The sequence below is a fragment of the Trichechus manatus genome, unplaced genomic scaffold, assembly GCF_000243295.1.
Source record: "Trichechus manatus latirostris isolate Lorelei unplaced genomic scaffold, TriManLat1.0 scaffold00035, whole genome shotgun sequence".
Lineage (NCBI taxonomy): Eukaryota > Metazoa > Chordata > Mammalia > Sirenia > Trichechidae > Trichechus > Trichechus manatus.
In genome coordinates, this window is record NW_004443971.1 from 19,526,622 (window position 1) to 19,550,312 (window position 23,691).

Sequence of the window (23,691 nt, forward strand, 5' to 3'; positions counted from 1 at the left end):
TTCTGTGTATCTTTCATGTCACAGGCTGTTAAAAATAAAAGTCATAGTTCTGACTAACAGCTAATGCTAAAGAAATGTTTGCCTCATCTAAAATATTGCTTTGTATATTCAAAGGCATGTAATTGATTATTCTGTCTAAGCGCATAGAAGTAACACTCAAGTCTATTCCTTTGAATACTTCGGGTGCCATCATTTGTTTCAATCACTCAAGCTTGTCTCTGCTGCCTTGAGTCTTGCTAATGGATAAAAAGTAAATTCCTTTCAAAATAAAGATTGGTTAGTAATCTGGGCCTCAGTTTGTCAAGTTGGAAGAGTTGTTCTTCAGACATTTTTTGGATTATATTCCTTTAAAACATTATCAGTAAATAATGTAATATTTAGTTATTCGGCTGAAGCACTTCAAGCACAGGATTGGCATCTATAATTTTAGTGACCATTCACTAAAGCTCTACCTTCACTATTTCATTTAAGAAATTTGTGTCAACTTGATAGAGAGTTAAAAATCCAAGTTGAAAGTACCTTTTTACTCACCCTTCACAGTTTTACAGTTATTAAGACACTTTAGACATCTGTTCATCATACTTAAATATGAACCTTTTCACTTTAGATATGGTTACTACCAAAGAAATAGTTGGTATGTATTTGGTTTTCTGGTGGAATATGGCTGCTTTTATGGTACTATCTTTCTGCTCATTTTTTCATTAACAGGGAGGGATTTTTGCTTATTGTGTTGGCAATAATGTAAAGATTTTGCACACCTACTATAGCATAGGTAGAACTAGAGACTTTGATAGTCATGGTTCCATTTTTGTATCACTCGTATTATGTTTCGTGAGAATGAAGAGTATTTCTCATTAAATTGTGGGAAGAAAAAAACTTTTTTCATAGTGTGTATAAAATTAATACATAAATCTATAATCTTTTTTAAGTGTTCAAATTTAATCAAAATCTTAGAAACAGCTATGTCTAATTTAGAAAAAATCCATTTCTTGTTTCATTTTAAGTTGTCGAGTCATATACGTGTGGCACATTGGTGAATAGCTGTATTTTTTCAAGACGCATCCAGTAACTTTGGGATAAATTAGTATAATCACATGCACAAAGAAAATACTTTGCTTTGACTAATGACTGTGAGGCTCTTTTATCAATTTCATACTGAAGTGTCAGCAATAGAAGAATGTTATTGTTTTCATAGTTAATAAACTCTAAAAGTAGACTTGTTGTACCTTACATGATAATAGCATTGGGACACTTGGAAGAAAGGTGTTATCTAATCTGAACAGTCTTTTATTACTTCCTTTGAGAACCTGTACATATTTGAATATTCCCATGAGAGAAATGACAGCAGTCTTTCAGAGATTTTAAAATTTAAATAAGCCGTCAGTATGCAGATAGTTTTGCTTCGTTTGTTTATACTCCTTATGTAATAGTGGCATTACATATTAAGTCCAGTGTATGAAAGAACTTAATAAGTATAATATTGATGTTTTGAATTATATTTCATATTTTTTGTACAGTATCCTTCTTCCTCATCCCTTAATTTTCTTCCAGTATGAACTCTTGCTAAGTCACGTACATCATTGTAGCATAAGATCCAGTCTATGTTTTAAGTATTTTCCTACTGCAGAAGATAATACAGAACTTGAAAGATATCCATTTTTTTTATTGTGGTCAATATATATAACAAAAAAATTAGCCATTTTAAGTGTACAATTCAGTGACATTTGCATCTACTATATTGTGTAACCATCACCGTTATCTATTTCCCAAAGTTTTTCATCACCCCAAACAGAAACTCAGTACCCCTTAAGTAATAACACCCCATTGTCCCCACCCTTCCAGTAAACCAAAACATTTATTGGTGTTTACCACTGAGTCCCTGGTAACCACCAGTAAACTTTTTTCTATGCATTTGACTGTTCTAGATATTTCATTTAAGTGGTATCATACAATATTTGTCCTTTTGTGTCTGACTCATTTCACGCAGCATAATGTTTTCAAGATTTACCCATGTCATTGCATGTATCAGAACATCATTTCTCTCTTGGCCGAATAATATTCCATTGTATGTATGTACCATATTTTGTTTATCCATTCATCTGTTGATGCACACTTGGGTTGTTTTCTCCTTTGGCCTATTGTGTATAATGTTCAGTGAACATTGGTGTATAGGTATCTGTTTGAGTCCTTACTTTTAAGTCTTTTGTATATAAACCAAGGTGTGGAATTACTGAGTCATATGGTAATTCTGTTTTTAACCTTTTGAGGAAACATCAAACTATTTTCCATAGCGGCTGCACCTATAACATTTTACATTCCCACTGGTAGTGCATGAGGTTTCCAATTTCTTTGCATCTTTGTCAGCACTTGCTATTTTCTGTTTTTCTGATAATAGCCATTCTAGTGGGTGTGAAGTGGTATCTTTTATGGTACTGATTTACATTTTCCCAGTGACTAATAATGTTGAGCATCTTTTCATGTGTTTATTGGCCATTTGTATATCTTTTTTAGAGAAATGTCTATTCCAGTCCTTTGCCCATTTTTTTTGTTTAATTTTTTATTGTACTTTAGATGAAAGTTTACAGAACAAATAGTTTCTCATTAAACAGTTAGTACACATATTGTTTTATGACAATGGTTAACAACCCCATAGCATGTGAACACTCTCCCTTCTCGACCTTGGGTTCCCTATTACCAGCTTTCCTGTCCCCTCCTGCCTTCTAGTCCTTGTTCCTGGGCTATTGTGTTTTGTTTTACGGGGCTGTCTAATCTTTGGCTGAACGGTGAACCTCGGGAGTGACTTCGTTACTGAGCTAAAAGAGTGTCCAGGGGCCATACTCTCGGGGTTTCTCTAGTCTCTGTCAGGCCAGTAAGTCGAATCTTTTTTTGTGTATTAGAATTTTGTTCTACATCTTTCTCCAGCTCTGTCTGGGACCCTCTGTTGTGATCCCTGTCAGAGCAATCAGTGGTGGTAGCCAAGCACCATGTAGTTGTACTGGACTCAGTCTGGTGGAGGCTGTGGTAGTTGTGGTCCATTAGTCCTTTGGACTAATGTTTCCCTTGTATCTTGTTTTCTTCATTCTCCCTTGCTCCCGAAGGGGCAAGACCCCTGGAGTATCTTAGATGGATGCTCACAGGCTTTTAAGACCTCAGATGCTACTCACCAAGGTACAATGTAGAACATTTTCTTTATAAACTGTGTTATGCCAGTTGAGCTAGATGTTCCCCAAGACCATGTTTCCCACAGCCCTCAGCCCAGTAATTTGGTCCCTCAGGGAGTTTGGATGTGTCTGTGGAGCGTCCATGACCTTCCCTTGTACAAGTTGTGCTGGCTTCCCCAGTATTGTGTACTATCTTACCCTTCACCAAAGTTACCACTTATCTATTGTCTAGTTAGTAGTTCCCTCGCCCCCACACCTTCCCTCCCTCTTAATCATCAAAGATTGTTTCTTTTTGTGTATAAACCTTTTCATGAGTTTTTACAGTAGTGGTCTCATACAATATTTGTCCTTTTGTGATTGACTTATTTCACTCAGCATAATGCCCTCCAGATTCATCCATGTTATGAGATGCTTCGCAAATTCATCATTGTTCTTTATCATTGCATGATACTTCATTGTGTGTATGTACCACAGTTTGTTTATCCATTCATCTGTTGATGGGCATCTAGGTTGTTTCCATCTTTTTGCTATTGTGAACAACGCTGCAGTGAACATGGGTGTGCATGTGTCTATTTGTGCGATGGCTCTTATTTCTCTGGGATGTATTCCTAGGAGTGGGGTTGCTGAATCATATGATATGTCTATTTCTAGCTTTCTAAGGAAGCGCCATATCGTTTTCCAAAATGGTATCATTTTGCATTGCCACCAGCAGTGCATAAGAGTCCCAGTCTCCTTGTAGCCTCTCCAATATTTGCTGTTTCCAGTTTTTTTGATTCGTGTCAGTAATGCTGCCTTTGCCTATTTTTTAATTGGGTTGTTCGTCTTTCTGTTGTTGAGTTGTAAGAGTTTCTTATATAGTCTGAATATTAAACTTCTTATAAGAGATATGGTTACCACATATTTTCTCTTAGTCTGTTGGTTGTCTCTTTACTTTCTTAATAAAGTCTTTTGATGTACAGATTTTTTTTTTTTGGATGAAGTCCAGTTTATCTGTTTGTCTTTTGTTGGTCATGCTGTTAGTGCCGTATCTAAGAATCAGTTGTCAAAAACAGTCTTGATGCTTTACCCTATGGTTTCTTCTAAGAGTTTTTTGGTTTTAGTTCTTATCTTTAGGGTATTTATCTATTTTGAGTTAATTTTGGAATATGGCATGAGGTATATGGGTTCGTCTTCATTCTTTTGCTATGGAGATCCAGTTGTTCCAGTACCATTTGTTGAAGAGATTGTTCTTTCCCTATTGGAAAAAGATGTCCATTTCCAAACAAACAAGCAAACAAACAAAAATAATAATAGTGATCATAGCTCTATAGGTGAATATAATATTTGGGCAGAAAAATAACCCTATCTCATCCATATCTTACCTGTGCCTTAATTATACCATATAAACAATTCAAATAGTAACCCAGTGAATATTTATTGAACACTCAAAATGTAAGGTACTGTGTTGGGTGCTGTAGGGAATACAAAGATGAATACGAATTTAGTCTCAGATTTAAAGAGTTCACAGAGAAGATATATAAAACTAACTTTAGTACAAGGAAAAACACGTACCAAAAGAATGATATAAAAAGCTCTGGGTATTCAGAGGAGGGGGAAGTACTTCTTTCTATTGGAGATAATCCAAGACTTTGTAAGGTAGATCATGTGTTCCATCATGGACCAGATTTATGACACTGGAGGACAGTTCAAATCATTTTTCTGCCACAACCACTTGATGGGTCATGTTAAGATACTATAGGGTAAGAGTGACGACGTGCAGTTCCTAGCACACTGCCTCTACTGCTACCTTTTTCTTTCCTACATATTAGTCACTGTGTAAGTGACTGAATGACATTACTCTACAGATAATCTGCTCTGATTTGTGTTTTAAAAAGTAAATAAAGTATAAACTTTGGTATTTTTAATGTTATTAATAACAAACTACCTAACATGCTTTTTAGTGCAATGTCTGATATGTTGTTGATGCTTAGCATTATTTGTTGACTGATATGACGCTTAAATGTAATGGAAAGTAATGTTAGTGCTTCCTTTCTGGAAAGTCTGGTTCTCTTCTCTGTAACATGAAGTTCATTTCTATTCCAGTACAGATTACATTTTCCTGACAATTTCTATGATCCTTTGTTTGACTTCCTATCTGAATGATTCTGGTTTTGATTTCTTACTATTTGTTGCCTTGTCTCTGTTCCATGGAGCGAAAGACCCAGTTGCTTTTCCATCACTTCAGAATTTCTCATGAATAATTTTTCTTTTCTATGTTCTATGTTTCTACTTAAGGAGCCTGGGTGGAACAAGCAGTATGTAATTGGCTGCTAGCCTAAAGGTTGGCGGTTTGAACCCACGTAACAGCTCTGTGAAAGAAAGACCTGGCAAACTGCTTCCGTAAAGAGTACAGCCAAGAAAACCCTACGGGGCAGTTCTACTCTGTAACACATGAGGTTGCCATAAGTCGGAATTGACTTAATGGTCATAGGTTTGGTTTCTGGTTTTACGTTTCCGTTTGATTACCCTGTTTCTCCACAGAATTTTATACTTATTCATTTACGTTGTCTGTCCGTGAACAGTGTACTTTTTTAAAATGAGGTTATAAATGGCTATTTCTCAGTTGCGTAAACCTTTTTCCCAAAGTAGAGAAACTTTAATATTTAACTCCATGCAGATAATTCCTAAATATGTATTAAACCTCAAATTTTCCAAACTTGAGTTTCTGGCTATTTGCTACATGTCTCCATGTGCCTCTCAAGCACTTTGTCTTTACCATACTGCAGTGGATTCTGTTTGTGCCCTGCTTAGATCTCCTGTACTGACAGTGTCCCCTTCAGTGAAGAATGGCAGTTGGCTAAATGGGAGGTGCGTTGCCAGGAAGACTATGTGCACTCTCCCCAGCCTCCAACCCACTGGGGTAGACCGTGGCCGATGACTGACTGATGCAGGGGTATAAGAGGCTGAAATCATCTCTGTGGTGCAATTAGTGCTTTTCCATGGGATTAAGCTGAAGCTAACCTCCAACTGAGACCACATTCTTACTTGTCCCACCCCCCAAATGTGTTTACCTTAATATCTATTTCCTGACATTACTCCATCAATAAATCACTTGAACAAGAATTCCTTTCAGGCTAGCCTTAGAACCTGACCCAAGACACATGCCTGTATTAACTTTATCAACTTCTTAAAACTGATTCCTGGTCTTAATATCGATGTCATCTGACCCTCAAGTTAGAAATCTGGACTTCATCTTTGACCCCTACTTATTTGTATGTATCAGTGGTTCTGAATCTTTTTGGAGTCTTGGTGGCATAGTGGTTAAGCGCTCAGCTGCCAACCAAAAGGTCAGCAGTTTGAGCCCACCAGCCGCTCCTCAGAAGAAAGACGTGACAATCTGCTTCTGTAAAGATTACAGCCTTGGAAACTCTATGGGGCAGTTCTACTCTGTCCTACATGGTTGCTATTGTTGATGGATACCTTTACACTCTTAAAAATTACTGAGGACCCTAAAGAACTTTAGTTTATGTGGGACATATCGATCAATATTTACTACATTAGAAATTAAAACAGAATTTAAAAAATATTTATTTCTTAATTTAAAACAATGATATAAACTTGTGGATTGAATTATCCATATTTACAAAAATATGTATTGTAAATTCTATCCTCTCTGCCTGTGGTTGTAATCCCATTTGGGAATGGGTTGTCTTTGTTATGTTAATGAGATAGGATTTGTGTAGGGTGTCTTTTTTTTTGTTTGTGCTTGAAGTGAAAGTTTACAATTCAAGTTAGTATGCTCTCCCTATACTGTGACAGCATAGTTCTTTCCACCTCGGATTTCCCGTGTCCGTTCAGCCAGCTCCTGTTCCTTTCTGCCTTCTCATCTCGCCTCCAGACAGCAGCTGCCCATCTAGTCTCATGTATCTACTTGAGCCAAGAAGCACACTCTTCACGAGTATCATTTTATGTCCCATAGTCCATTCTAATCTTTGTCTGAAGAGTTGACCTTGGGAATGGTTTTAGTTTTGAACTAACAGAGAGTCCAGGGGCCATGTCTTCTGGGGTCCCTCTAGTCTTGGTCAAACCATTAAGTCTGGTCTTTTTACTAGAATTTGAGTTCTGAACCCCACTTTTCTCCTGCTCTCTCAGGGACTCTCTGTTTTGTTCCCTGTCAGGGCGGTCATTGGTGGTAGCTGAACACCATCTAGTTCTTCTGGTCTCCGGCTAATAGAGTCTCTGGTTTATGTGGTAGGGTATCTCTTGAGTCAATCTCTTTTGAGATATAAAAGAGATTAAACAAGTGAGAAAAGCAGAGGTGAGGGAAGATTGATGCCAAGCCACATGGAGATCTCCAAGGAACCATGTAAACAGAAGCTGAAGAGACAAGGACCTTCCCCTAGAACTGACAGAGAAAGCTTTTCCCTAGAGCTAGCACCCTGAGTTCAGACTTCTAGCCTCCTAAACTGTACTAAAATAAATTTGTTTGTTAGTCCTCCCATTTGTGGTATTTCTCTTGTAGCAGCACTTGATAACTAAGACATAAACCCAGTCCCAAACGCACTGCTGTAGAGTTGATTCCAACTCATGGTGACCCCATATGCTTCAGAGTACAACTGTGGTCTACAGGGTTTTCAGTGTCCTTCCATGGTGCTGCTGGATGGATTCAAACCACCAACCTTTTGGTCAGTAGTCAAGCACAAACTGTTTCCAACACCTGAGGGAAAACGTTTTTATGAAAAATAACTATAATCCTATACAAAAAAATCTAGTCAGAAGAATTACATTGTTTCACATTTTTTTCAAATATCTTCAATATCTGGCTTGATAGAAGTCTGCTGAATTCTTGTGTTTGATTTTATATTCAGTCTGTTGTGATATCACAAATCATGTAGCCTCTGGAAAACTTCACTGGATCTCATGAGAAAAATGAGAGTGAAAAGACATTTTTATGAAAATGGTTTTGATGCTGCAAGCCCTGTGAAAAGGTCTCAGTCTCAGGACCACACTTTGAGAACCATTGCTGTATATCAGTTGATCAGTAAATCCTGTTGATTTTTCCATGAAGTGTTTATCAAAATAGTTAACCACATGAACCTTCAAACTCTCACAACGTGGGGTAAGCTACTTAAACTCTCCTAGTCACAGCTTTCTCATCTGTAAAATGGGATAATAATCACAGTCTGTTGTACAGTACTTTTATAGATAAAGTGATACGGAAATAAAGTATTTCACATAATGCTGGATGCCCAGAGGCAGAATAGTTCTGTGGTTAAGAGTGTTGACTGAGTCTGAATCCTGCCTCTTCCACTTAGACGCTGTGTAATCTTGAGGAAGTTACTTAACCGTTCTTCATGCTTTAGTATATTCATATGTAAAGTAAGACAATAAATAGCTTGAGGTTTATATGAGTTAATATTTTTAAAGCAGTTACAACAGTGCCTAGCACACAATAAGTATTATGTAAGCATTTGTTACTCTCATAATGATAATCAATTAGTTGTTGATAGTCGTTACTATTTCTTCATTTCTCCTGCCCTAGTTCATTGTTTGCTGCCTGATTTATATTGCATTGCCTATTAATTGATCTATTTCCATTACTTCCTCTTGCCTGTCAACTCTCTATTTTAAAACACAGATATAATCTTGTTACTTTATTGAGTAGATACTTGAGTGAACTTTTCAGTGTTTTAAAGAAACAGCAAACATCTTAGAATATCACACAGGACCCTTTCTAATCTGGTCCAACCTTCCTTCATCTCTCTCATACTTTCTGTAATTCATATCCACTAGCCAGTAGGCCTCAACCAACCTTTTATTATCTTCCTTTGATGCTTTCTGTAATTCATACCCATTCCAAGCATACCACCCACTTTTTGTCCATGTTGTCCCCTCTCAAGACTATCTTTTCCACCTTGGTTATAAAGCTTCCATTAGTTTTCAAAATCTTGTTCAGATTTCCTCTGTGAAGCCATTTATGTCTTCAAATGAAATCTTTCATACTGCAGGCATAAATTGGGAATTTACTGGACAACCTTGGACACATAATCACCCTACCTGGAACCTAAGAAAGTTTTTAAAAGACTACTCAACCCTGATCTTAGATCGTAAATGTTCAGAAGATCCTAAGCAGAGTTCCTTCTTCTCATGCCTTCAATTCAGTTTGTATTTGAAAGCACCCGTATCGAAGGGTCAGGGATGACAATAACTGACCCTTCATTTATTTATTTATGCATAAAACTTCAGAGCATTGCTCATCAAGACTTCTTTTTCTTTCCCCTACAGCAAATTGTAATATGTGTCAGGACACTGTCTTCTTTGTTATTATCTGAGATTCTTAGTAAATAAACTGTGTTAGTAGTTGAGGGTTCAGTTCAAAGCTTTTACTAAGATTTGTGTTATCATAAATGGATGGACAGCAAATCTGAACTTTCTCTTTACTCCTTCTCTTGAAAGGTTGAAAGCAGTTGCTAAAAGATTAATGAGGACAGGGTTCTTTCAGCTTAATTCACATTGAGTAATAACTAAATTATGCCAACTCTTGAGAAAGCATAGGTAGTCTTTACTCTTTATCCATTTTCTCCTTTGAGATTTGCCATTCCCTTGCCCTCCACTCCCTCAAATAAAAAAAAAAAAGACAAGCTTAATTATGACATAGGAAGTATGAACTTTTTCTATTAGAGATACAGCTTTGTATTTGAATTAAAGAATATTTTCTTGCAGTGTTAATGACAACTTCTAGACGGATAATTGATAGTAATATAGTACATCTTTACATGTTTGGGGAAAAAAGTCTGCCAAATTAAAAACTAAAATAATCAGCGATCCAGATCACTTTGTAATAGCAGTAATATAGTTGGAATTGCCGTTAAAAGCAATGATTGTATTATTAAAAATTTTGTATTTATTTTTGAAAAGAAAATATGTCATATGGAACAAGGCTTAGTGCAAATGCTATTTTATTTATTTCATAACACATTTATTGGATACCCCATGTAACTAGGTATGATGCTGTTACTAGATATAAAAAAAAGGGATTTCGTGAATTTTTTCCTCCCTCTGTTAGGTTATAAATTCTATAATAGTGACAAGTACAGTGTACTTATGATTATCCAAAATATATTTGTATAAGTTAATCCAATTTTCAAAATATGTAATTTAAAGATAATTCTATAGCTCTTAAGAATGGCAACTATCATTATTGAAGTATATAATGCGTTTTTATCATTGACTGGGGGTAGGTGATAACAATTAACAGATTATTGATAATTTGTTTGAATTTTATTTTCTTCTTTCTGTAGTAGTGCTGTCCAAAAAGACTTTTTGTGCCAGAGGGAATGTTCTGTGTCTCTGCTGTACAATACAGTACCCACTGGCCATGTCTGGCTGTTGAGCATTCACGTATGACTAGTGTGCTGAGGAGCTGAATTTTTGTTTAATTGTAAATCCCATTGTTGACAAGTCGATTGCAACTCATAGTGACCCTATAGGACAGACTAGAACTGCCCCGTAGGATTTCCAAGGAGCTGCTGGCGAAATTCGAACTGCCAACCTTTTGGTTAGCAGCCTTAGCTTGCTATAGCTCTTAACAATTGGACCACTAGGGTTCCTGTTTAATTATAATACATTTAAATTTAAATAGCTACATGTAGCTAGTGGCTACTGAATTGGGCAGTGCAGTTTTATAATGTCATTAATTTCCATCAGAAAGTGGTCACAGTCTCATTTGTACAAGTGTGTTTGAATTGCCCAAGTTGTTAGTCTTACTCTTTCATTCATGCAGTAACCTATTTTCAGAATTTCACTTACAGATAACTATAATCAAGGCATTGAGTCTTCCTTAAAATTAAATTACAACTAATATTTTTTTAAAAGTTCTATTAGAAGGTAAGCAGACTCATGTTTTCCTTTTTACTGCAACGTAAGGACTGCTGCAAGGTTCATGGTAATAAATGAATCATTGTCATTAATTTCTGCTTTCAATTTGATCATAAAGTTCAGTCACTTAGCTTTATATGTGTTGAATGGGCAAAGGGGACCATTCAGGCATTCAGGCTGATGAGAGGGACAGCAGGTGGTAGGAATCAGCCAGTGAGTGACAATTTTCTGAGGTCATGCATGGAAATAAGTGGAACAGGTGGAATCTGTACTTGGCATTTAAGTCCTTGATGATTTGGAGGAGGAGCATTTGGTGGAGGATAAACTACCACAAGACACTTAACAGAGACATGATTGCTTAACAAACAGGCTAAACTAAAGCGAATGCCAAGTGGGACTTATCCCAGAAAGTATCCAATCCGAATTGCATTTGCAATCATGACGAGAATGTAATTGTAAGAGCTTTTCATTAATTTAAGAACAAGTCGATGATCATAAAAACTAATATAAATGACAAGAATCATGCTGCAATTGTTATAGTAAAAATATGTTTTATTAAACTGGATGAAAATATAATGATTTGACTTTTTTTTAGGTATACATACTATTTTTAACACAATTAAATTTAATCATGTTAAATCTTTCTGGTTTTTTCTTTTTCTTTTCTTTTTTTTTTTAAATTTGAGGGTTGAGCTTCATTCTTTTTTTGGGATTTACTCTTACTCTGAGTGTGTGAAATTGAGCAGTTGTAAGAGCCCAAGGTTTTTGTTTTTTTTTTAATTAGAAAGCTTGTCAGTAGAGGAATATTTTTACTAGTAAAAACATGCTACTCTGTTCTACTAGTAACAATAGTTGACTCTGTTTGACTCCCTTTAGACTGTAAGCATCTTGAAGTCTATCCTGTGCTTCCACTTCTGCTTTCTCTCTGTGTGTCTCCTTAGACAGTAATATATCATTAACATGATTAGTGCTCTCTGACTGTCTGTTGATATCTTTATTTCCATGTAGGGTGAGCCTATCAGTTTCTGTGAAGAGAGTTTTGTGAAACACCGCTCAAGTCTGATGAAGCAGTTCTTGGAAATGGCAGTTAACCTTCAGCTTTTTAAGCAGGTAAGAGTGGACCTTCACGTTTTTCTTCTGTAAGAAAAGACTGTCATTGTTACATATTTTTATCACTATAAAGCTGTGTCCAGACCTTAAGTAATATCTTTTCTAGAATTTCAGGAGATTTTTCTTTGTTTTGTAACTCTATAGCCACCTATGGCATAGCACTCCAGAAATATTATGTCATAATAACTTTGGTATTAAAAAAATTCCTCATCAAAAGTTTCTAAGCTGGAGGCAGATCCAAGATGGCAGAGTAGTCACACACTTCCTGTGCTCCCTCTTACAACAAAGACCCAGAAAAGCAAGTGAACCGATTATATATGACAGTCTAGGAGCCCTGAACATCAAAGACAAAGTTGAGGAATTGGACTGAGCAGCAGGGAGAGGGAGAGACGGTTCAGAAGCAGTGAGGATTTGCCAGACCTGATGTGGCCGGCACCGTGCAGTCTGGACCTGCCAGCAAGCACAGGCTGAGGCAAGCAGTAGTGCTTGGGACACCTTTTCCACACCAGGAGAAACTGAGCAGTGGAGAGTCTGCTCAAGCCTCCGGAACTAGGGAGAAGCAGTGCTGAATCTGCGAAAGTTAAGTGCAAGCATCTAACCTGCCACGCGGGATCAAAAAATCTTTTCTACCCTCTGGGAAGTACCTCTCTCCTGTTTCCCCACCCCGCCCCTCTCTTCTCTGGTCCCGGTCCAGCTTCAGTGATTGCTGCGCCCCGTGGGCCAGAAGTGGGACCAGTCGTGCTCCCTGAGCCATTCTCCTGGCTTTGGAGAGGGAACAAATTAACAAACAGGAAAAAATAGTCTGCCAGCTCCCCTAAGCCAGGAACTAAGGGCAGGCACAGCCCCTTTGCCTAGGTACGGGCATAAGGGGTCCACGGACTTCAAATGCCTTTCACCCCTGCCTAGACCTGTGTGGGCCTGTTTCAACAGCGTAGGCCGTCATTAGCACGGTATAACAGGTCTATACCTGAAGCTAACAGACAGTGGCAGATTGGTAACATTTGACACTGCACTGCCCATTAATCAGGGCCCTTACCTACCACATCAGGGGCCTGAAGACTGGTGGCTCTACCCACTCCACCTAGTCACCCGCGACAGGGGCCTGAGAATACATGGTGCCTCCCAGTCTTTACAGCTAACAGCAGTAGGTGCCCAAAATCTGGCTGCAAAACCCACCCACCTACGTGCTCTAGGGAACAGGGGCACGCCTTCCACCCAGGCACTCAGGGGTAGCTGTCAGCCCCTTACCTTGCTCAGCACATAACCCCCTACTGCAGCCAGATACCTATGCCTACTCTAGTCACCTCTACATAGCCCCGCCTGTCTAGGACTGTAGGTGAGAGCCTACACCACACACTTGGTGACCAATGACCTGGACACCTGAGCTGAAACCACTCAAGGAAAGTAAATGAACTCCTGGGATCACATACCTCGTAACAGCTTTAACTAGCTGGTAATAGGACATGAGAGCTTCATAGATGCCTATTAATAATCAGAGTAGCTCCCATGACCAGCCTATTTGGGCGTATCAAAAGAAAACAAAACAAGAAGCTAGGACACAGTAAGCAAACATTAAATAAATAAATATAATATTTTATCAGTGGCTCAGAGACAACAGTCAATATCAAATCACATAAAGAGGTAGACCATGATGGCTTCAGCAAGCTCCTAAAACAAAGAACCAAGAAACCTCTGGAAGAAGAGAAGGTCTTGGAGTTACCAAAGGTAGAATTCAAAAGATTAATATACAGAGCTCTTCAAGATATTAGGAAAGAGATAAGACAAAACGCAGACCTAGCCAAGGAACACACACACAGAGCAACAGAGGAACTTAAGAAGGTTATACAAGAGCGTAATGACAAATTTAACAGGCTGCAAGAATTCATAGAGAAATGGCAAACAGAAATCCAAAAGATTAACAATAAAATTTCAGAATTAGACAACTCAGTAGAAAGTCATGGGAGCATAATTGAGGAAATGGAGGTCAGAATTAGTGAGATTGAAGATAAAGCACTTGACACAGATTTATTTGAGGAAAAATCAGATAAAAGAATTTTAAAAAATGAAGAAATCCTAAGAATTATGTGGGATTCTTATGAAGAGGAATAACCTATAGCAGGGGGGAGGAACAGAAAATATGGAGAGAATTGTTGAAGATTTGCTGGCAGACAACTTACCTGATATCATGAAAGACGAGAAGGTATCTGTTCAAGAAGCTCATCAAACCCCGCACAGGGTAGATCCCAAAAGAAAGTCACCAAGATGTATAATCAAACATGCCAAAACCAAAGACAGAGAGAATTGTAAGAGCGGCTAGGGATAAACGAAAAGTCATCTACAAAGGAGAGTCAATAAGAATAAGCTCAGACTAATCAGCAGAAACCATGCAGGGAAGAAGGCAATGGGATGACATATATAAAGCCTTGAAGGAAAAAAAAAATGCCAGCCAAGGATTATATATCCAACAAAACTGTCTCTCAAATATGATGGTGAAATTAGGGCATTTCCAGATAAATAGAAGTTTAGGGAATTTGCAAAAACCAAACCAAAATTACAAGAAATACTAAAGGCAGTCCTCTGGTTAGAAAATCTATAACATCAGATAACAACTCAAGACTAGAACACAGGACAGAGCAACCAGATATCAATCCAGATAGGGAAGTCATGAAAATAAGTCAAAGCTAAAACACTGAAAATAGGGAAACAGAGATGTCAGTATGTAAAAGATGACAATGTTAGAACAGAAAAGAGGTACTACATGATGTAGTCATAGAACTTTCATATAGAGAGGAACTCAAGGCAATATAAAGAAATGAAAGATTGGTTTAAGCTTATAAAAATAGGGGTAAATATTAAGGTAACCACAAAGGAAACTGTCAATCCTACACATCAAAATAAAAAAGAAGATAAACATAAAGACTCAGCAAATACAAAGTCAATAACAATGAAAAAGATAAAAAGAAAATACATAAAGAAAAACGACTCAGCACAGAAAATTAAGTGGAACAAAGAACTGTCAACAACACATAAAACAATCAAAATGACAACACTAAACTCATATCTATCAATAATTACATTGAATGTAAATGGACTAAATGCACCAGTAAAGAGACAGAGAGTGGCAGAATGGATTAAAAAAAACATGATCTATCTATATGCTGCCTACAAGAGACACACCTTAGACTCAAAGACACAGATTGAAACTCAAAGGATTGAAAAAATATATCCAGCAAACAACAATCAAAAAAGAGCAGGAGTGGCAATATTATTCTCTGACAAAATAAATTTTAAAGCAAAATCTGCCATAAAGGATAGGGAAGGACACTATGTAATGATTAAGGGGTCAATATACCAGGAGAACATAACCATAATAAATATTTATGCACCCAATGACAGGGCTCCAAAATACATAAACTCAAACAAGATTGTAAAGAGAAATAGACAGCTCCAAATAATAGGAGACTTCAACACACCACTTTCGGTGAAGGACAAAACATCCAGAAGGAAGCTCAATAGACACGGAAGATCTATATGCCACAGTCAACCAACTTGATCTCATAGACATATAACACTCCACCCAACAGCAGCCAAGTATACTTTCTTTTCCAGCGCACATGGAACTTTCTCCAGAATAGACCACATATTAGACAACAAAGCAAGCCTTAACAGAATCCAAAACATGGAAATATTACAAAGCATTTTTTCTGACCATAAAGCTATAAAAAAAGAAATCAATAACATAAAAAGCAAGGGAAAAAAAAAAAGAAATATATGGAAACTGAACAACACCTTGCTTAAAAATTAGTGATTTATAGAAGAAATCCAGGATGGAATAAAGAAATTCATAGAATCAAAAGAGAATGAAAACACATCCTACCAGAATGTCTGGGACACAGTAAAAGCAGTTATCAGATGTCAGTTTATAGCAATAAATGCACACATCCAAAAAGAAGAAAGGGCCAAAATCAAAACATTAACCCTACAACTCAAATAGAGAGCAGCAAAAGAAGGCCTCGGGCATTAGAAGAAAGGAAATAATAAAAATTAGAGCAGAAATAAATGAAGTAGAGAATACAATTGAAAGAGTTAAGAACAAAAGCTGGCTCTTTGAAAAGATCAACAAAATCGATCAACCATTGGCCAAACTGACAATAGAAAAACAGGAGAGGAAGAAAATATCCCATATAAGAAATAAGATGGGTGATATCACAACAGACCCAATTGAAATTAAAAGAATCATAACAGAATACTATGAAAAATTGTACTCCAACAAACTTGAAAACCTAGAGGAAATGGACAGATTTCCAGAAAAACACTACCTACCTAAACACAGAGACAGAACAACTGAATAAATCTGTAACAATAGAAGAGATTGAAGAGGTAACTAAAAAACTCCCAACAAAGAAACGGCCTGGCCCCGATGGCTTCACTGGAGAATTCTACCAAACTTTCAGAGAAGAATTAACACCACCAGTACTGCTAAAGATATTTCAGAGCACAGAAAAGGATGGAATACTCCCAAACTCATTCTATAAAGACATCATAACCCTGATACCAAAACCAGGTGAAGATACCACAAAAAAAGAAAATTACAGACCAATATCCCTCATGAACATTGACGTAAAAGTCCTCAACAAAATTCTAGCCAATAGAATTCAACAATATATCAAAAAAATAATTCATCATGACCAAGTGGAATTCTTACCAAGTATGCATGGATGGTTCAGCATTAGAAAAACAATCAATGTAATCCATCACATAAATAAAACAAAAGATAAGAACCACATAATCTTATCAATTGATGCAGAAAAAGCATTTGACAAAATCCGACACCCATGCATGATAAAAACTCTCAACAAAATAGGAATAGAAGGGAAATTCCTCAACATAATTAAGTACATTTATACAAAGCCAACAACCAACATTATCCTAAACAGAGGGAGTCTGAAAGCATTCCCCTTGAGAACGGGAATCATACAAGGATGCCCTTTATCACCACTCTTACTCAACATTGTGCTGGAGGTCCTAGCCAGAGCAGTAGGGCAAGAAAAAGAAATAAGGGGCATCCAGATTGGTAAGGAAGAAGTATAAGTATCCGTATTTGCAGATGAGATGGTGTTATACATAGAAAACCTCAAAGAATCCACAAAAAAACTACTGGAACTAATAGATTTCAGCAAAGTATCAGGATACAAGGTAAACATACAAAAATCAGTTGGATTTCTCTACATCAACAAAGAGCTCACTTTCCAAGATGAGAAATGTAATTGGAAGTTCTGTTCCCATATATCTAGGGCACCGTAGTGTAAAAGTAAAGAAGGAATAAAGCTGCTCCTTCCTTCAACCCATTTCTTGGGAATCTGTAAGGAAACATACACATTCAAAGTATTGGTGATGAGTGGAGGGGAGGAAAAAGAGCAACTGAGAAAGAACCACATGCCAGCCTGCACAGGAATTTAAAGCCTGAATTAAGAATTTCTGATTTGGTCTGACAAAACTCAAACCAAGTTTACAGTGATTCTAAACTGTTAGTTCCCCCAAGTCTCTGGAAGAAGCAAACAGAGATTCTCTTGAACCCACCTTCAGACAAGCATCAAAAAATTCTCCCAGTTAAAATTCCAAAGGGAATTGTCACTGTTAAAAACCATTAAACATACAAGGAAACAAATCATGCATGAGAACCAGCAGACATTGATTTGCAAAGACTTAAAATATTGGAATTATCAGCAATGCAATATAAAATAGCTATGTTTATGATGTCAAACAAAAGGACAAGCTTTAGAAATGTTCAGAGCACAAACACTTTAAAGAATGTCAAGCCAATGTTAAGAATATATCAAACACACTTGCATGTAGGAAGCGTATAATTGAAATTAGAGGAAATTGATAGGCTTAAAGCATATCAGATCTAATTGAAGAGAGATTTACTGAACTGGATGATATATCTGAAAAAATTATCTAGAATATAGTACAGAGCAGGAAAGAAGTATATAAGAGACTGTTAGACACACAAGGTAAATTAAAAATGTTTAAAATGTGTATAAACAGTTCTAAAATGAGAGGACAGAAAGGGTAGTGCCAGAACCAGTGAAGTTAAATTTATGAAGTCCAACATATGCAAACTGAATAAATGAGAAGAAATGTATACTCACACATAGTACATTTTATCTGTAAAACACCAAAGAAAGAGGGAAGGTTTAAAAAATAGCAAAAGATATGTATCTCTATATCTACCTATTTCCCAAAGCAAAAGGGTAACTGATAGGTTTTATTGTGTCCTAGAGAGAACTGATTCAAATATTATTTAAAAAGGATTCTGAGTTTAAATGACTGAAAGGATCAGAGGAATCATTTCTAAAATTTCTCAACTTCCTTGGTTGTTGTAGCCTAACTATCTATACTGAGCATCTTAACTTCACACCATTATTTATTGAGTTAGCCCTGTGGTTTCCAATTGCTGTCAAGTCAATTTTGACTCATGGTGGCCCCATGTGTGTCAGAGTAGAACTGTGCTCCAGAGGGGTGATATTTTCCATGTGTTGAAAAAAGTACTTAGAATCCCTTGCTAGCTAAGACACCTTTTAATTATAAGAGAGACATGACAATGTTTCCCAACAAAAACTGAGTTTGACCCTTACGTTGGCTTTATTGATGTGGCTAGGCTACAGTCCTCAGTTATTCACTCAAACTCTGTCTAGGTGTTGTGAAGAGATTTTACAGATGTGATTGAAGCCCTGGAAAATCATTTGATTTTAAAAAGGGAAAATAATCCTAGATAATCACCACCCATCTGTTAGTTTTTCATACTGTGGTGGCTTAGATGTTGCCATAATGCTGGAATCTATGCCACCAGTATTTCAAATACCAGCAGGGTCACCCACAGTGGACAGGTATCAGTGGAGCTTCCAGACTAAGATAAACTAGGAAGAAAGGCCTGGTGATCTACTTCCAAAAGTTAGCCAATGAAAACCTTACGGATCACAATGGAACATTGTCTGACTTGCTTGCTTTGTACACATTATCAGAAGGAATCAATCACTGGAGGATGACATCATGTTTGGTGAAGTAGAGGGCCAGTGATGGGGAGGGAGGTCCTCGAAGAGATGGATTGGCACAGTGGCCACAACAATGGACTCAAACATGCTGGTGATTGTGAGGATGTTGCAGGATCGGGCAGTGTTTAGCTGTTTTTTACACGGGGTCTCCATTAGTTGGCATCTGCTCAACAGTAGCTAACATCAATAGCAACATCTAGATAATCTGGGTGGGCCTGACTGAGTCTGTTGGAAGGCCTTACAAATAGAACTGAAGTTTCCCTGGGAGAGAGAAGAAACTGGATGACAGCTTCAGCCCATGCCTGTGGGTTTGAGCCTGCCAATGACCTTCCCTTCCTGACCTTGTAATACATCTCCTAGTAGGTCTGTTGCCCTAAGCAAGGGGCACAGTAGGCAAATCCTACCTTTATTGCTAACTGCGTGGTAAAAACCGTTGCCATTGAGTTGATTCCAACTCATGGGGACTCTATGGGACAGAGTAGAACTGCCCCTGTAGGGTTTCCAAGGAGTGGTTGGTAGATTTGAACTGCGGACCTTTTGGTTAGCAGCCAAGCTCTTAACCACTGCACCACCAGGGCTCCAACTGCATGGTAAGGATCAGCATAAATCCACTTCCTACCAGGAAATACGTCTAGTCCTCACCTTGCCATATCTCTATCCGTGTTACCAGCCCACCAAGCAGCACTCTTTTTCTGAGCTCCAGCCACCCAGAGTTGGGTCAGAGTTCACAAGTTAGGACACTGTCCCTCATATTGACTGCCCATGCAGCCCTTTTGCAATCTCCAGCGACCCAGAACTGGGTCAGAATTCACAACCTAGAAGGACTCAGTCCTTTAGACTGCCAAATAGTCAAATGCCAGCCCCTGTCATCTCTCATTGCCCTTGTGAGTTCCTTAATTTCTTGGAATGGCTCACATAATTCACGTAGAGTATGTATACTTACAGTTATCCATTTATTATAACCTAGGGAAACAAATAAATCCACACACAGGGTAGAGTCTGACAGGAGTCCCCATATAAGGCTTCCATTGTCCCCAGGGACTCACCACCCTCCCAAGAGCAGATGCTCTTGCCAGTTAGGAAGCCCAAGCTACTTCTGTGTTCTGGGCCTTTTACTGGCTTTATTGCATAGTCATGATTGGGATCTCATTATTTATGATTGATTGATTCATTTGAATATGCATGATTGACTAAATCATGCCCCCCACCCTTTATGAAGTTAGCTGACCAGATGTGGTGTCTGTCGCTCGTGCTCATTTGCACACATTTAAGTATTACCTGGCTCTTTTAGCAGACAAACACCTTGAATGCCTGGGAAATTCCAAGGGCTATTTTTTAAGAACCAAAGGCAAAGTGATTTATATATGTTTATTATTATTTATTTATATATAAATAATAAATAAATATATATTTAATATCCTACTGGTTCTATCTCTCTGGTTGAACTCTTACTGGTAGACCAATAGCAAAAAAAAATCCTAAAAGAAATACTTCAGGGAGAAAGTTACCTCAGGTGAAAGATACAAGATTGGAAAGCGTGAGTTGTAAGAAGGAAGGAAGAACAAAAGGTGTGATAAATAGGTGGGTAAACCCAAACACTATTCACTGTGTAAAACAGGCAGATTATTCCACACGTTCAAGAATCAAATGGTCCCAGTGCCTGTTTTGAGTACGGCAGAAGGGGAGATGCTTTGCAAACATTTTTTAAGGCTACGATAATCTTGATTCCAAGACCTAAGACAGTTTGAGAATAGAACATGATAGACCAACCTCGCTCATGAACACAGCTGCAAAAATTTAAACAAAATACTTGCAGTCAATTCTAACAACAATATAAAACAGATACTACTTTGTGACCAGGTTGCATTTATTCCGAAAATGCAGTGGCAGTTGAACATTAGGAAATTAATTAATGTAATTCAATATATTAACTGATGATAGGAGAAAAATCATTAGATCATCTCAACAGATGCAAAAAAAATTCTTAAAATTTAACTTGCAACAAACTAGAAATAAAAAGCATGATAAAAGATATCTTCAACAAACATCAGGCTAAATATTGAAACACTAAAAGCTTTTCCTCTCAGAGGGTGCCAGCTGTTACCATTAGAGGTATTAGCCTACACAGTGAGCCCCCACCAAAAAAAAAAGTATAAAGATTTATAAAGGAAGACACTAAACTGATATTTTTATTGAATTGGATATAGACAAAAGTTTCTTAAGGTATAAAGGAGAAGCTTAATAAATTTGATTTCATTGAAATTAAGAACTTGATCTTTAGAAGACACCATATTTGCAATACTTGCAAATCTCTGAAGGATTTGGAATGTATAATACTAAAAAACAATTACTACATGTAATCTGTAAAAACATATGATCCAATATAAACTATCAAGAGACTTGAATTGTTGTTTTGTTGTGTGCCATTGAGTCAATTCTGATTCATAGCAACCCTGTATGACAGAGTAGAACTACCCTGTAGGGTTTCCTGTAAAATTTATGGGAGCTGATCGCCAGACTTTTTCTCTCAAGGAGCTGCTGATATGTTCAAACTACCGGTCTTTAAGATAGCAGCTGAGTGTTTAACCACTGTGCCACCAGGGCTCCTTAAAAAGTTATGCAAGATACTCAGTCTCAGTAATAATTAGAGAAAATAAAATAAAAGGCAATGAAATATCAGCTCATACCCACTAGATCGGTCAAATTTTTAAAAAAATCTGAAAGTTCCAAATTTTGGCAAGGGCATGGAGCAAAGGACAATGTTTTAACTGTTTATGGGAGTATAAATTTGTACAACCTATTTGGAAAATACTTTGGCACTGTTGTTAGGTGCCATCGAGTTGGTTCCAACTAACAGTGACCCTATGCACATCAGAATGAAACACTGCCCAGTCCTGCGCCATCCTCACAATAGTCACAATGTTTGAGCCCATTGCTGAAGCCACTGAGTCAGTCCATCTTGTTGATGCTCTTTCTCTTTTTCGTTAACCCTGTACCTTACCAAGCATGATGTCCTTCTCCAGGGACTGGTCCCTCCTCATAACATGTCCAAAGTACATGACACGAAGTCTCGCCATCCTCACTTCCAGGAAGCACTCTGACTGTACTTCTTCCAAGACAGACTTGTTCATTCTTCTAGCAGTCCGTGGTATATTCAATATTCTTCACCAACACCGTAATTCAAAGGCATCAGTTCTTCTTTAGTCTTCCTTATTCATTGTCCAGCTTTCGCGTGCATATGAGGCGATTGAAAACACCATGGCTTGGGTCAGGTGCACCTTAGTCGTCAAAGTGATACCTTTGCTTTTTAACACTTTAAAGAGGTCTTTTGCAGCAGATTTGCCTGATGGAATACATCGTTTGATTTCTTGACTTCTGCTACCATGGGCATTGATTGTGGATCCGAGTAAAATGAAATCCTCGACAACTTCAGTCTTTTCTCCATTTATCATGATGTCACTTATTGGTCCAGTTGTGAGGATTTTTGTGTTCTTTATGTTGAGGTGTAATCCATACTGAAGACTGTGGTCTTTGATCTTCATAAGTAAGCACTTCAAGTCCTCTTCACTTTCAGCAAGCAAAGTAGTGTCATCTGCAAATCGCAGGTTGTTAATGAATCTTCCTTCAATCCTGATGCCACGTTCTTCTTCATATAGTCCAGCTTCACAGATTATTTGCTCTACATACAGACTGAATAAGTATGTGGAAAGGATACAACCGTGATACACACCTTTCCTGATTTTAAACCACACAGTATCTCCTTGTTCTGTTTGAATGACTGCCTCTTGGTGTATATATAGGTTCTGCATGAACACAATGAAGTGTTCTGGAATTCCCATTCTTTGTAATGTTATCCATAATTTATTATGATCCACACAGTTGAATGCCCTTGCATAGTCAATGAAACACAGGTAAACATCTTTCTGATATTCTCTTCTTTGAGCCAGGATCCGTCTGACATCAGCAATGATATCCCTCATTCCATGTCCTCTTCTGAATCTGACTTGAATTTTTAGCAGTGCCCTGTCAGTGTATTGCTGCAACTTTCGCACTACCACATGCAAATTTCCCATGACCTAGGAATTTCACCCTAAAATATGCACCAAAAGTCATTCACCGAGATTACTCATAATAGAAAAATACTGGAAATAATCTTAAATATCCGTCAGTATTAAATAAATACATTGTTACGTTCATACAATGGAGCAACATACAGCGGAGAAATGAATGAACTGCTGCAGAAGTGAAAATGAATGAATTAAACAAAAGGAGCAAGTCACTGAAGAATATATATGATACGAGTTTTTTTTTTTTAGTGTCATATTCAAAAACAAGAAAAGCTAAACAATGTGTTAGGGAAACATTTATGTGATAAAACAGTAAGAAAGGCAAGGGAAGAATAATCCAAAAGGGGTGTAGTCTTCTCTGTGGAGGAGGGAAAGGCCCACAGGGAGGGAGCGGCTAAGGAAGGGCAGTGTTCTGGTAGTTTACTTTATCATTAGGATTTA

General features: G+C 37.5%; 1 protein-coding gene across 4 annotated transcripts in view; it reads left to right on the forward strand.

The window, feature by feature from the left end:
- Positions 1 to 23,691, forward strand: part of LOC101351142 (DENN domain-containing protein 1B) — a 251,823-nt gene that overhangs the window by 185,500 nt on the left and 42,632 nt on the right. For all 4 annotated transcript variants that reach the window (XM_023730364.1, XM_023730365.1, XM_023730366.1 and 1 more), the window contains one exon: positions 12,027 to 12,128. In XM_023730364.1, coding sequence (XP_023586132.1) covers positions 12,027 to 12,128 — 102 coding nt within the window. The remainder of the gene's footprint in view (positions 1 to 12,026; positions 12,129 to 23,691) is intronic.